This window comes from Sminthopsis crassicaudata, chromosome 1 (genome assembly GCF_048593235.1).
Source record: "Sminthopsis crassicaudata isolate SCR6 chromosome 1, ASM4859323v1, whole genome shotgun sequence".
Lineage (NCBI taxonomy): Eukaryota > Metazoa > Chordata > Mammalia > Dasyuromorphia > Dasyuridae > Sminthopsis > Sminthopsis crassicaudata.
Genome location: NC_133617.1, coordinates 166,844,001 through 166,858,836, shown reverse-complemented (window position 1 = coordinate 166,858,836; position 14,836 = coordinate 166,844,001). Strand labels below are relative to the sequence as shown.

General features: G+C 34.3%; 1 protein-coding gene across 3 annotated transcripts in view; it reads right to left on the bottom strand.

Moving 5' to 3' along the window:
• LY86 (lymphocyte antigen 86) overlaps window positions 1-11,395 on the bottom strand; it is a 217,853-nt gene extending 206,458 nt beyond the window's left edge. For all 3 annotated transcript variants that reach the window (XM_074270984.1, XM_074270982.1, XM_074270981.1), the window contains exon 1: window positions 11,216-11,395. In XM_074270984.1, coding sequence (XP_074127085.1) covers window positions 11,216-11,336 — 121 coding nt within the window. In that variant the 5' untranslated portion in view covers window positions 11,337-11,395. The remainder of the gene's footprint in view (window positions 1-11,215) is intronic.
• Window positions 11,396-14,836: the final 3,441 nt, after the last annotated feature.

The window sequence follows — 14,836 nt, the reverse complement described above, 5'->3', positions numbered from 1 at the left end:
ACCACACCCTAACTCTTCCTCCACCCCAAATAAATATGGTATTGTGCTGGGTGATGGGAATATCAAGATAAAATGCCAAAATATCTCAGCCTTCCATTGACCACACATAACACCATATACCAAGATAAGGTTGAAATAGGTCCATGATTTAGACACAAAGAGTGATATTATAAGCAAATTAGAAGAACATAGGATAATTTGCCTGTCTGATCTGTGGAAAAGGAAGGAATTTGTGATCAAAGAAGAACTGGAACTCATTCTTGAACACCAAATAGATAAAATTGATTATATTAAGTTGAAAAGTTTTTGTACCAACAACACTAATGCAGACAAGATTAGAAGAGAAGCAATTAATTGAGAAAATATTTTTACATTTAAGGGTTCTGATAAAGTCCTCATTTCTGAAATATATAGAGGGTTGACTCAAATTTATAAGAATTCAAGCCATTCTCCAACTGATAAGTGGTCAAAGGATATGAACAGACAATTTTCAGATGAAGAAATTAAAACCACTTCTAGTCATATGAAAAGATGCTCTAAATCACTATTGATTGGAAAAATACAAATTAAGACAACTCTGAGATACCACTACACACATGTCAGATTGACTAAGATGACAAGAAAAGATAACGACGAATGTTGGAGGGGATGTGGGAAAACTGGGGCACTGATACATTGTTGGTGGAATTGTGAACAGATCCAACCATTTTGGAGAGCAGTTTGGAACTATGCTCAAAAAGTTATCAAACTGAGCATATCCTTTGATTCAGCAGTGTTTCTACTGGGCTTATATTCTAGAGAGGTCTTAAAGGAGGGAAAGGGACCACATGTGCACAAATGTTTGTGTCAGCCCTTTTTGTAGTGGTAAGAAACTGGAAACTGAGTAGATGTCCATCAATAGGAGAATGGCTAAATAAGTTATGGTATATGAATGTTATGGAATATTATTGTTCTATAAGAAATGATATATTTTAACATATTTAACATGCATTAGATTACCTGTCATCAAGGGTAGGGGATGAGGGGAAAGAGGAGAAAATTTGAAACTAAAAGTTTTACAAAAGTCAGTCTTGAAAAATTGCCCATGCATATGTTTTATAAATTAAAAGCTTTAACAAAAAAGAAAGAAAGAAAAATAAACAGCATTAACAACCTCAAAAAAACCCAAAATAAAATATCTGTACCTTCAAATAACTTATATATTACTGTACATAATGAATATTACATATATAAAACATTTTTCACTTTTGTAAGTGAAAAACACTTCATTTATATGTGATCTTATCTAAACTTGACAATGATCCTGGGAGGTAAATACAACAGGCATTATTGTCTCCATTGTAGAGATGAGGTAATAATCAGCATATTTATCTTCTTCAGTAACAGATCAAGTCAAACTAATCATTTTTCCTTATTTTTTTCCAACAGGGTTGTGATTTATCTACAGTCATACCCAAAGTAAATGGACTCAGCTTTTCTCAATCTGGATCCACTGTCTACATAGACTCTGCCAAATTATGTTCATGTTGGCTTGGAAGGATTTCTTTAGTGGAATTCCCCATTGAGATGTCCTAGGCCACCTATTGTTTTATAATTTTTATTGATTTGGATGAAGGGATAGATGGTATGCTTATCACATTTTTTCAGAAGACACAAAGCTAGGAACATGTTGGATACTAGGTTATAATATGAATCTGACTCATAAAATAAATTTTCATAGGAATAAGTGTTAAATTTTGTGTCTGGATTAAAAAAAATCAACTTTACAGTCAAGAAGGGCAAGTTATTTTCTCAAAACAGTACTTTTCTTGAAAAAAAACCTTTGTCATAATAAGCTTGATAGGAATCAATAGGGTGATATAAAAACCCAAAAAACTAGTCAGGCCACATTAAATGAAGAATGGCATCCAGGGCTAGAAAGATAATAGCCATTCTGAGTATCTCTCTGGTCAGATTTTATCTATACTATAGTGTTTAGCTTTGGGTATCATATTTTAGAATGGTAGCTGGTAAACTGGAGATGGTCAATAGTAAAAACTTTTGAGTTCCTGCCAAATGAGGCTCAAGTTGAGGTGATCACCCTGAAGAAGAGATAACTTAGGGGGTACATGAAAACATTTTCAGGTGTTTTCAGGGTGTTCTTGTGTGTGACAGCTTAAATTTGTCCTGCTTGATTCTAGTTGTTGAATAAGTTGAATAGTTAGTTGAAATTGCAGAGATAGCTTTTGGCTAGATGTTTGGAAAATTTTCTTAATAATTTGAGCTATCAAAAAATAGAGTGAGGTTATATGAAAAGAAGTAACACTCATCTGGCAGGAGTCATTAAGCAAAAACTAAATGACCACTTATCCAGTGTGCTGAAGAGGAAAACTAGACACAGTAGAGAGTATAGATTGAACTGGATAGAGGTGCTAAATTTGGGTTCAGTGAATTTGTTTTAAAATATTTTGATAATATTTCAATAATTGGTTTCCTTTGTAATTCTAAATGTTTTCTTTTGTGCAATTAAAAACATTATTTTGAAAAAAGGATCCACAAGTTTCACCTAATTGCTGAAAAAGTACATGACTCCAAAAAATAAAAAAAATTAAGGATACTTGAAATAGAGGGAACCTGAATTTCCCTTTATCAACTGGAACTAGTTTATCTCCTCTCCAGAGCTTCTGGGATTTTCATGGATCTTTTCTATCATAAGGGTGTATAATGGTAAATGTTTAATAACTGTCTGTTTGGGGGGAAGTATACATCAAAGTTTTAAATTTAATTTGTCTTATTAACATTTTTCCTTTCCTTTCTTAAGCCTAGGCAATAAAGAAAATAATAAATCAAACTCTGACTTGTAGCGTTTGCTGACTTCTGAGGTATAAATGTTCACACTCAAAATTTAATAATCAGCTCTTCCAAGTTATTTTGAAGTGCCTCCAATATACTTAGGCTCTATCATCACCACTGAGATTATCCAGGACCCTATCTGCTTCTACTTTGATTTCAGGCATTTGATTCCTGCTAGTTTAGTATAGAAAAGGGAGAGTGGATATGATTTGATACCTGTTAGGGACCTTAGAAGTCTTCTAGTCCAATTAAGTCATTTTTCATATGAGTCCAAAGAGGCAACCATCCTCACTCAAAGTTACACTGGATGCTTGGTAGTAGAGCAAGTTAAGGGCCACTAACTACAATGCTCTTTCAACTTCAGTCTTCTGTCTCTCACATAAAGTGGAATCCTTGATAGAAAATGCATGACAGGAAATATGACAACTAGGTGACAGTGAATAAAGCCCTGGAAGTTCAGAAAGTCAGGAAGTTCAAATCCTGCCTTAGATCTTTACTCATTGATATGATATTCAATACGTCCCTTAATTTCTTTAAGTTTCATTTCTTCATTTATAAGGTAGGGATAATAAGGTTCTTGTATGATAATATATATGAAGTGATTTTTAAACCTTGGAGTGCTACATACATGTAACAATGATGATGACTAATGTGTTTTTATTATCTCAAGATAGAGTTTGGAGTATGTTTTCCCATAGAAACAAAACTATAAGTAGCATTAGGAATGAGAGAAGTAATTCATTTTGGATCCCTACTCTATTCCCATCATTATTAATCAATTTGAAAGAATCATATCAGAGTTCTATATATATATATAAGGCCCCAGAGCTATAAGCTTCAGATTCAAAATTCACCTGCTTATCTATAGGAAGTTAGCTTGTTTTGCTTGTCATTGTTACCAATACCAATGTTGCAGAGATCATAACTACATGGAAAGTGCCCCCAAATATTTTTGTACCTTTGGACCAATCACTTGTCCAGTAGATCAGATGATCATTTATGACTACTTAGGTTACTGATTGTGATAGCTTGTACCCTTTCTTCCTGCTCAATATCTTACGTAAAGATATTCCTTGCTTCACCTAAATTATGACTCTGCTGAAATTATTTTGGTTATTCAGTGGAATTATTCCATATTTAGTATAGCTGTTCCAGAATGCTGGACATCTACTCCTATAAAAATAGGGTCCTGGAAGAAGGAAGCATTTCAGATCATGAAGATCTGATGTCCACTTCATTAGAGGAAACTATGGATCCTTTAATAAAATAGTGTTAGCTCAGAACTTTGCCTCAGTCTTTCTTATTGTAGATGGGATGATTTTAATATTTACAGTACTACAATAAGTATTTATACATTAAGTATAATATTGGTTAAGTGGAACTTTGTGGGCTAGATTGGTCACCTAGATTCTAGTCCTCAAGAAATTAGTCAGAATCTACTTCCTAGTGAAAGATCTCCAAACGTCTTTCCCTCCCTATTGCCAGTTTAGTGTGTGTGTGTGTGTGTGTGTGTGTGTGTGTGTGTGTGTGTGTGTGTGTGTGTGTGTTGGGGGAAGGTTGGGAGAAGGAGTTTGACAAAGATATGTTCATTCTTTCTTCCACAAAGTCTTTTTCTCATTATCTCATCATGACATGAAATAATGTTGATTTGTTTAAAACTACAGTAGTGGAATGTAAACTCTGAGATCTAGCATATTGGAAAGGCTTGAGGTATGATTGTAGAAAAAAGACCAAGTCTGTTTTCTGAGGAACAACCTAACGAACTACAGATAGGCACATTACTGATATTTGCAACTCATGAAACAAAGAAAAAAAAATCAATGAACCTTAGTTTTATAAGCTCCTTTCTTCTTCTGCAGTGGAGGCAGGATAGGAAAATGAGGATGCTAAGAATCAAACAATTTCTAGATTGTCAATAAATAATAATCTGGCTATTTTTTAAACATGAAATCTTTGTCCAATGACCAAAGAGAGAATGTATTATTTGAAAAAAAGAATTATAATCAATTGTATAAATTCCTTTTTTATAAAAACAGAAAGAAAGTTGTAGCTTTGTAGAAGAATTGGCTCATACTTTTTGGAGAGACAAAGAAAGAAATTGGCAAAGTGGCTTTTACTATATGCCCAGAGGCAACTAGAAACATTATTTCAAGAGATATTTGGTTATCAGGTATTGCAGAGCTAATTATAAGTATTTTCAAAAAGACTTATAAAAATTTCAGATTATGCCCAAAAATTGGTTGCTGAGGACAAAGAAGTAGAGTAATTCTATGAAAACTTGTACAAGACTCTCCAAACCAAATCAACATATATTCTGACACGGTGGCTTCAGTGCACAGGTGAAAGGTAAGGGTGGGGAGGAACATATCAAAAATAAAATTCAAAAGGATAGAAAGTGAGAGGCTAAATATTTTGTAGATTTCAAAGAAGCCTCAGACCTCTATAATATTTCTTTGAAATTTCTTTGAAAAACAACAACAACAGCAACAAGTAGAAGTAGTAGATTCTGGAAATAATGAGAATTAAATGGTCCAATAAAGAAAGAATGAGACTATATTTTTATGTATAGGAAAAAACTTGTGATTTAAGTAGGAAGTATCCTGTGCAGCTTTCTATATAAAATCAGATCAACAACTCATCAAAGCTAAGGTCAGAATTATTAAGATAATAAGAAGAATTAGAAAAATATGTAACATTATAATTGAAACAATGCTGAACTGTTTAAACAAATAATTAAAAATGTAAAAAATTAGAATCAATAGAAATACATTGATATGAACTATAATAATTTTATCTAGCATTTTAGGCAAAGTAAATTAATTGCCACAAAGAGACTTAAATAGACTACAAAGCATCTTAAGTCAGTAAAAATCTGACAAATACACAGAGAAGCCAAAGGCAATATTGAATGAGGGTCCATTTGTAAGGAAAAATTATGAATAATTAGGAGTACTTTCATCTCATAAAGCAGAAAAGAGAATACAATGAGTTTTAAAGAAAACTTGCTTAGCAAGATATTCAACCAGGAAAAGTCATCTCAAAGACATTGAAGGATAAAAACAGAAAGAATATTTTAAATAGAAGAAAAAATGGAAAAGATCTGCAAAAACAAAGTACTTTCTCCACAAAGGATAGTGGAATCACCACAGTTGTACCTTAGCATCACAGTCCTAAATATAATTTTAGAGTACATAGGAATGATATGGAGAAAAGCAGATAGATCAGAGGAAAAGATCTGAGTAGTATAATTACTGAGGTATCTGGGAAAGAACCAAAAAATTGGGGAAAAATCTCAGATTTTAATAAGAACAAAAGACAATTGGACAATGCCAATACATCTCCCTATGTGCTTACACTTCTATTTATGAGTCATTTATGCATGAATTGAGTACATATTTAATGAAGGTATTAGTGAAGAAGCAAACTTGCAAAAGTGTTATTCAACAAAGTCTTAACTATTTCACAATTAACTAATATATATAGAATAAATATACTATATTATGGTAAGGCTTATTTTATTCCATAAATTAAAAATAAAACAATTTTAAAAAGAGAGAATACAGGCAATGAGGTGTATAGAGTGGATAAAGAGCTGGGTCTGGCATCAGAAAGATTCATTTTCTTGGGTTCAAATCCTGTTGCCTCAGGCATGTACTAGTTGTGTGACCCTGGGCAAGTCACTTAACCTTGTTTGTCTCAGTTCCTCATTTACAAAATGAGCTGGAGAAGACAATGACAAACTATTCCAATATCTTTATCAAAAAACAACAACAAAGAAACAAAAGCCAAAAAACAACAAACAAAAATGGTGTCACAAAAAATTGGACATTACGGAAACAATTGAGCAGCAATTTAAAAGAGGACAGAATGACATCACTATGTTACAATCACATTAGTGTGTCTGAATGTGGCTAATCAGGATAATACAAGCTCAAAGTGCTCTGCTACAGGTCACACACTAGTAGTCTATATGAGAATATAAGATGCCATTGTGCATTATTACTTTTTAATTAAAAAAACAACAACACATATGATTCAATAGAACAAAGCAACATTATTTTTAAAGGAGTGTGTGTGTGTGTGTGTGTGTGTGTGTGTGTGTGTGCATGTGCATATGAGAAGTATCTCCATATAGAATCATTCAAGATTCCTAGGAAGCTATAACAACAGAAATAACTTTGTTGAGTGACACTAATTACAAACATCAGGTCAAGCATAAACAAGGAGCTATGTACTCAATGAAGCTTTCTGCAATTGTGATGGAGGAGATACAGCACAGAATTTAGGTAGAAGAGCAATTCCTTCTCACTTGTGGCATCCTTCACATGCTCTTGCTTGTAAATGACAATGTGGTGATTGCATCTAATCACAAAACATTGCAAAATATTCCAAGAGAGATGTGAAATCACTTAAAAGAGTTTGAGCTGTTCATCTATGTGGAATGAAGACCAAGTGGATGAAGAATGTTTCTTGCCTAGATTTCAATATGCATTTGGATGTAAGCCCCTATTTACAAATAGAAATTGTCCATGAGTATGTGTATCTTAGAGAAGCAATGTAGAAGGACCCGTAATCCCAGATTTGAAAGAAGAAAGAGAGTAGGATGGATTGCTTTAGGGAAATTGCAAAGTTTTATCAATGATATCAAGCTGGAAAGGAAAGGCTCTGAAAAGGTAACAATTATCAGTATGAGCTCCAACATATGTAACTTATGAGAACATGAGTAAAAGATGTCATCAGGGAATTGTATGGTTGGAAGAGAAGATGAGGTGGTCACATGACAAGAGAATATCTAGTGTCCTCCACTGCTACTCTCCTTGCTTCAGGTCATGCAATGAGTTTGCAGTAGAGCTAACATGGAATATGGAATTGGGGATCTATATGGAAATTCGGACATTTGTAGTGAAACATCCTGTAAAGGCTTAGAAATCATATAATCTGAGTTCAAAATATGTCACAATCTGTGTGATTTTGGGCAAATCACTTAACATAATTTGGCTTCTATTTCATTTGTAAAATGAAGAGAATGTACTAGATTGCCTCAGAAGTACTTTCTAGTTTTAAAATTGTGATCTTATAATTCTATTACCCTAGGGTATATAGGTAAATGTTTAACAACTGGCTCTCAAAAAAAGTTCACCTGATATATTTTAAGTTATATTTGCATTATTAATATTTTCCATCATTTTCACAAACCTAGACAATTAATAAAACAATAAACCAAGCACTGATTTGTATAGCATTTACCGATTTCTGAGATGTAAATACTTATACTAAACATTTAACAATCAATCAGTTCTCTTGGGACTATTCACTTGGTTCCAAAGCACCAAAGCTTATTACGTTATCTCTTTGAGAAACCCAAACACAAAGCCCTTGGTCCTTTCAGAAGTGGTGTTATAGTTCTTAAATTAGAATTTTATACTCATTTCTTGCTAAGTAATGGGAAATAAAACCTTTCTGTTACCATTTTAATCCAAATATCTTGAGTTAGTTTACTTTGAATAGTTGAAGAGGACTCTGGCAACCTACAGGATTTAGAAACTGGTCTGTGATTTCATTAGAGTAGGGATTTGTATTAAGGGAGGAAATTTCTTCCATTATTATAGATCTGACACCTTCTTTGTGATTTATAGTCTTAGAGCATTGCTTAGAGGGATGGTGTCAAACTCCAATAAAAACAGGGACTACCAATCCATACATAAAGATCTTTGCTGGCTCCATATTGACTTAATTTTAAAATGTAGCATTATCTGTGTTTTATTATTTTGTTATTTATTTTGTTAAATATTTCCCAATTACTTTTTAATCTAATTCAGGTGGCAGTAGAAAATGTTGTGAACATCATAGGATCTGTTGGATACTAAGTTTAAAAAACTTATTCAGAATGTGCCACAGGTGAGACTTGATCCTAGATCTTTCCCACCCTGAGGCCAATTCGTTCACTACACCACACTGCTCCTAGAAGCTAATATAATAAAATTTAATTGCCAAAAATTTAATCATTATTCTTAGGTTTAAATTTTTGTTTGATAAACACAAGACTGAGGAAGTATGCTTATAAATCATTTTTTTCCTGAAAAAGACTTAAGGTCTTCCCTTGGTGCCAGGTACTTTTCACCCTAGAACATCCATTCACCAATTCCAACCCCCTTCTCCCATTGGTACCCTTGATTTTCTTCCAGAATAAAGGGCAAACAACAATGCTTGCCATGTGTTTTGAGGATCTCCATTTTTTGAGTGAGCCCAGGCTAACCACGTTTGTTCCCTTCCTTGAAATGCTTTTGCCTCTTCAGACTGCTACCATATTTTCAGGTACATACTTTCATCTTCCTTCCCTTTGGCCCTCTTTTATTGTTCTGTTCTGGCATTAAACTATAAGTTCCCTGAAGACAGGGACTGCTTTCATTGTTAGCACAGTACCCAACACATAGTAAGCACTTAATGAATTCTTGATGCCTTGTCTTTGGTGAACTTCAGTAGTATATACCTCAGGGAGGAAACTCCCTCTACCAATATGAATCAGCCTTAGGGAACTGCCTCTCTTGGTTTGCCCACAGTCACACAGTCAGAGGAGGTCTTGAACAGACTTTCCTGGTTCTGAGACCACACTATTCCACTGCTTCCAATGCTGGAAAAATGGAAAAGTCAAGAGTCAGCCCAGCATCATATAGTAAAGCTAGGAGACAAATCTAATTCTTTTATTGAATTTTGCCCTAGTTGTTTCACAGTCATTTAGGGATTTAGAATGTACTCAAGACCAAGTTTGCTCAAACCAGAATTACTAGTTTGGGCAAAACCTCTTGTTTCACAAAATCATCCTTCTAAAGGAATTTCTTTCTCTAAGATCTCTTATTCTGGCCAATATCCTGGCTCACAAGAGGAGGTTTCCCAACTGTATCTTGCTGTTGGCCAAAAAAAGATGACTGGTTGTCTGTTTGTTGAGCAGAATAAGACTGAGACTGCTTTCTCCACTTTCTCCTAATACCTCAAGGCAATTAGAATCCATTGACAAGGCATAGGTGAGAATAAAAAGGCAAAGACTGGGAGGCAGGACAACCATGGGACTCTAATATTGATGATAGCTAATATATAATTCTCTCTCTCTCTCTCTCTCTCTCTCTCTCTCTCTCTCTCTCTCTCTCTCTCTCTCTCATTTGGTCTTTAGAACACCACCGTGAGGTAGGTGCTAATATTAGTACTATTTTGCAGATAAGAAAGTTTAGAAGAATCTTTGAGATGAGAATGAATTAGAGAAAAAAATCTCTGGCCTGCTTATTTCTTTCCAGCATTGTTATCTCTTCATGTACACAAAAAGAAAGGGATACTTAGGGGTACATTCCATCTGTCCTATTAAAAAGATATAAAAAGTGATCAATGTCACAGTGAAGTCAGGCAGAAAAGAAGGCAATATTTTGGGAATATTACATTTGTAATTTCTTTTGTGAGATAGAGTCAATCTAATGTTCCTCTCCTTTTGGAGTAGGATAAAAAAGAAAAAAAAGAAAGTATAAACTAGGTCTTGGGTCCTGGGTATGCTGCAAATAATTCAACTCCATGATCTTTTACATGGTAGAATCATTAAAATTTCATTTTATTGATCTAATTCCACCAGGAATTAAAAAGCAACCAAGAAAATCTCCCCATCCTGCTTTGTATGTCATCTTAGGTGGAACCAAGTTTCACTAGCTTAATGAAAAAACCCTCCAACTCCCTTCCACCCAGGCTAACCTAGAGGGGATTTCCTTCAACCTTTTTAAAGGGCCCAACAAAGAGCATGGGAAGCATTAGATTCAATATCTACTAAGATCTTGTCCTACATTAAGCTCCAGAATTGTTAGTTAAGAGGGAAGGAATCTTGTTTGTGACTTATAATCTTAGAGCATTGCTTAGAGGGATGGTGTCAAACTCCCAAAACACCACAGTTATACAATCTTCTGTTGTTAAATTGTCTTTGAATTAGGTTATGAGTGCCTTTCTATATTTTAATATAATAAACATATATTTTGTTAGATGAATTTTATTTCTTTGAGACTTCCTGGGTAAAAGGATCTCTCTCCTTTCTCTCTTTTCTCTTACTCTCTCTCCATCATCCCTTTCTATTCTTTTCCTCATCTTCTTTCTTTTCTTCCTTTATTCTTTCTCTACCTCTTTCTCTCTTCTCTACTATTTCTTTTCATTGTCTCTCTCCTCTTTTCTCATTCCTCTTTCCTTCCCTTCTCTTCTTTTCTTTTCTCTCAAAGGAACAAGGCCTGTTTAGACAGTAGGAAAAAAAGGGTTTTGGTGATAGCATTCATCCCCTTCTCCCACTAAAAATTTACTTCCTTTTATGGGCAGCCTTAATTTTACCATAAACACAAATGGATGATTTTAAAGATCTCACCGCAACTCTGGTAAAGCAATTCCAATTTGTCATCCTTGCAAGCAGTGTGTGTGGTCCATTTGCAGCTGCAGCTGGGGCATAACAAAACCAATGCAACGAACGGAGTCATAAAAATCTTCATGATGGCGGGTCTCAAAATACCATCCAGAGCACCCTCAGACTAACCAGACAAAAAGAGGACTGTTCCCTCACTTCCCCCCTGTAGAGGTGAAATGTTAAGTTTCACTTCTCAAATTTTAAGCTCACAGGGAGCAGAAGAAGTTGATCAGTTAGCTGAAGAATTTTAATATTGAACCCTAGAGCAGACTTTGCAGCTTAAGACAACAGAGTGATGCCTCATTTGGGCCTAGAGAAGCTGGGAATCTTCCTTTCTAGTTCACATCTAGAGCCCCAGTCAGTGCTACATGATCTCATGCCTCAGGCAATCCCATCCCTGCACTCCAGGAGCTCTTTCTCTGACTGAAGTAAAAATGGAAACTCTAGAGTAAAAAGAAAAAAAAAAACACAACCTACCATATGTTTTCCATTAGTCAGGTTTGCCCAAATCTCAGGGCATCTTTAATACTTGGACTATAGGTCTGAGATCTTGTTATAATTTGGCACACAGCCCCTTGGCACTGCATCCTCTGGCTGCCGACTGACATTTGGGACCTGGAGTCAGACTGTGGTTCTGTTAGCATGTTGCTCTCCTTAGGGCTTCAATTTCTCACTTAGTATTATTATTTCAGCCGTGAATAGTTTGACTGCAAGAATAGGATTTCTTGTGTTTTGACTTATGTTTTGGGTGACTAAGCTTAAGGATAGAGTCCTGGGCAATGATCAGAGTTCTGATCTGTCTGGCTTTAGTAGAATGGCTCAGGTGTGTGTGACTCTACTCAACTCTGTTGGTTGAATGAAAGATCATTAAAGCTACTTCTAATTTCCATTTAAAACCAAGATATTAGTATCCTTTCTTCAAACACAAACTTATAAAAATGCATATCCTTGGAATCCATGTGATTCACCTACTCAATACTTAAAATTTCCCCCCAAAATAGAATGTAAACACATTCATATATCTTGCTAGGACTATGAATGTAATAGAAAAAGAAAAATATTTAACCTCCTGAAAGATGACTTGGGTTTTTTTAATCCAAATTTTCATGTAAGAATTTCTATCATATAGTTCAGAATTGGCAGTAATTGAAGCCATACAATTGTCATCTGGGAATGCTCAGATTTTTATCCCTTCTCCAACTTCCAAACCCCAGTCCTTTCCCTTCTGCCTTGTATTTTGGCTGGGTGATCCCTGTGACATGCTTTCATCCAACCATTGAAGTCAAATTATGGGCATATGGTCTTCAATAATTTTTCTTTTCACTTTCAGCAGAGGTGCCAAGCTCTAGAGGACTTGTTCAAGTTTTATGGCAGTAGAGAAATTAATGTCTACCTGTAATATGTAAATTTGTTACTTCATATTTGATTGCTGCTACTTAACTACCACAATCACTTAATAATCAATAACTTAACCCAGACTTATAATACCTGAGGTGAATCTTATCAAGTCAGCCTCCTGAATCAATCTGTAATCAGGTGTAAAGAGAGACAAAGAGAAAGATGGTTGCACTGGGTTATGAAATACATGCATATATCAAGTTAAGAAAAAGATGGGTATAATGGATCTGTTTGATTAATTTTCTAATGACAACAAGAATAACCAGTAGGTCACTTGGGAAATGGAAGGATCTGGTTTGAGATTAGTTTATATAAATATTAAGTTGTCTACAATGCAATTATATGAATAGAAATTAGTGGTTTATACTTCATTCCTTGGTTCTTTATAAAAGAAAAACATATTACTGAGAGGGTAAAATGTTAATAAGCAGAAAGGAAGGCATTGAGGAGTTTCAATTTAGGAATATGGGATAGCGAAGAACTGAAGCAATTTTTATGGAAAAAAAGAAGGTGGAACTGAGTTTTTGGGTCTGATTAAAACCCCACTCAGAGTTGAATGTCATCTTCTATCTCTCAATGACCAGAGGGAGAGATTCTTATCTCTATGACAAACAGTTCATCATGATGACTTTTGTGCTTTTTTATGTAGAATCTGAAAGTGAATCTCTTTTTCTGGCATGTTTTGAGCTGATTTGAAATAGTTCACTAATTCATTAAAGTTGGTCCTTCTGATTTCCATTGCTTCTGTACTTTCTGTAGTGGCTGCTGACTAGACCCAGGAGTGTGTTAAAGAACTAATCTTTTGTGACTGTGAGCCAAAAGTAACTCTTTGAAGAATTCTACAGACTGGAGGAGAAATCACAGGTCAATCTATTTTTGCACAAAATTCACCTTTTCAATATACCTGACAAATTGTCATCTAACTTTTGCTTGAAGACTTCAACTGGGGTGAATTCATTACTTCCTAATACACCTGGTTATATTTTTAAAAGCTCTAATTATTTATTTCGTGACATCAAACTTCTAAATATGTTTCTTTGGAACCTATACTCTTAGAACCTACTTCTGCCTAGGGGCCAATCAGAACAATAAAATACCATTTTCTCCCTTTCCCTATGAGTTTTCTCTTTATGACTTCATCAGCTCCCAAGTGTTCAATTATCCTCTCTGCGCTCATAACTTGTAGATCTATATATAAAGTTCTTGTTTCTCACCAGAGCTCCAGTCCTATATAATGAATTGCCAATTAAACAATTTCAAACTGGGTATAATGTAGGTATCTCAAACTTAGCAAGTCTAAAACAGAATTCATTATCTTCTCCATCCCCCATTCCATATTTCTTTCAAATTTCTTTATTACTATTGAAATTACCATCATCTTTCTATTCACTAAAGTTTTCAACTTCAATTTCTCATGCTCTGCTTTCCCACATATCTAATCAGTTGCAAAATCATGTTTTTTTTAATTTGTCTTTTAATTTAATAATAAACATAGATATTTATATAGCAAGTTGAGAATTCTAAAACCCATTATTTGGCATCTCATTTTTTTTCCTTCCCCAAAACTACAGGGTATTTGTCATTATTATCTCTATTTATAGATGAACAAACTAAAGCAGATAGTCACTAAGTGACTTGCCCAAGCTTTTGTAATTTTTTAATTATAAATTTTCTTTTCATTTAATTAGTGTTTTATTCCACCTTCACTCTAACTCCCACAGTTACATGTCAAAACAGCTTTTGACATTTGTTTTTAAAACTTTGAGTTCCAGATTTTCTCCCTTCCTTCCTCCCTGCCCACCTCATAAAGAAGGCAAACAATTCAATACAGGTTATACATATGTAGCCATGCAAAACATTTTCACAATAGTCATATTGTGAAGGAAAACAAAGACAAAAAAGAATTCCCTCAAAAAATAAAATTAGAAAAGTATACTTTAACCTGCATTCAATCACCATCAATTCTTTCTTTGCATATGGAAATCAATTTTTTTTTTATCATTAAGTCCTTCAGAGTTGTCTTGGATCATTGTATTTCTGGGAATGCCTAAATCATTTACAGTTGATCATCTTACAATATTGCTGTTACTTTGTACATAGTACATTTCACTTTGTATCAGCTCACAGAAGTCTTTCTAGGTTTTTCTTTCCTTTTTCTTTTTCTGCTTAATAGTATTTTATTTTTTC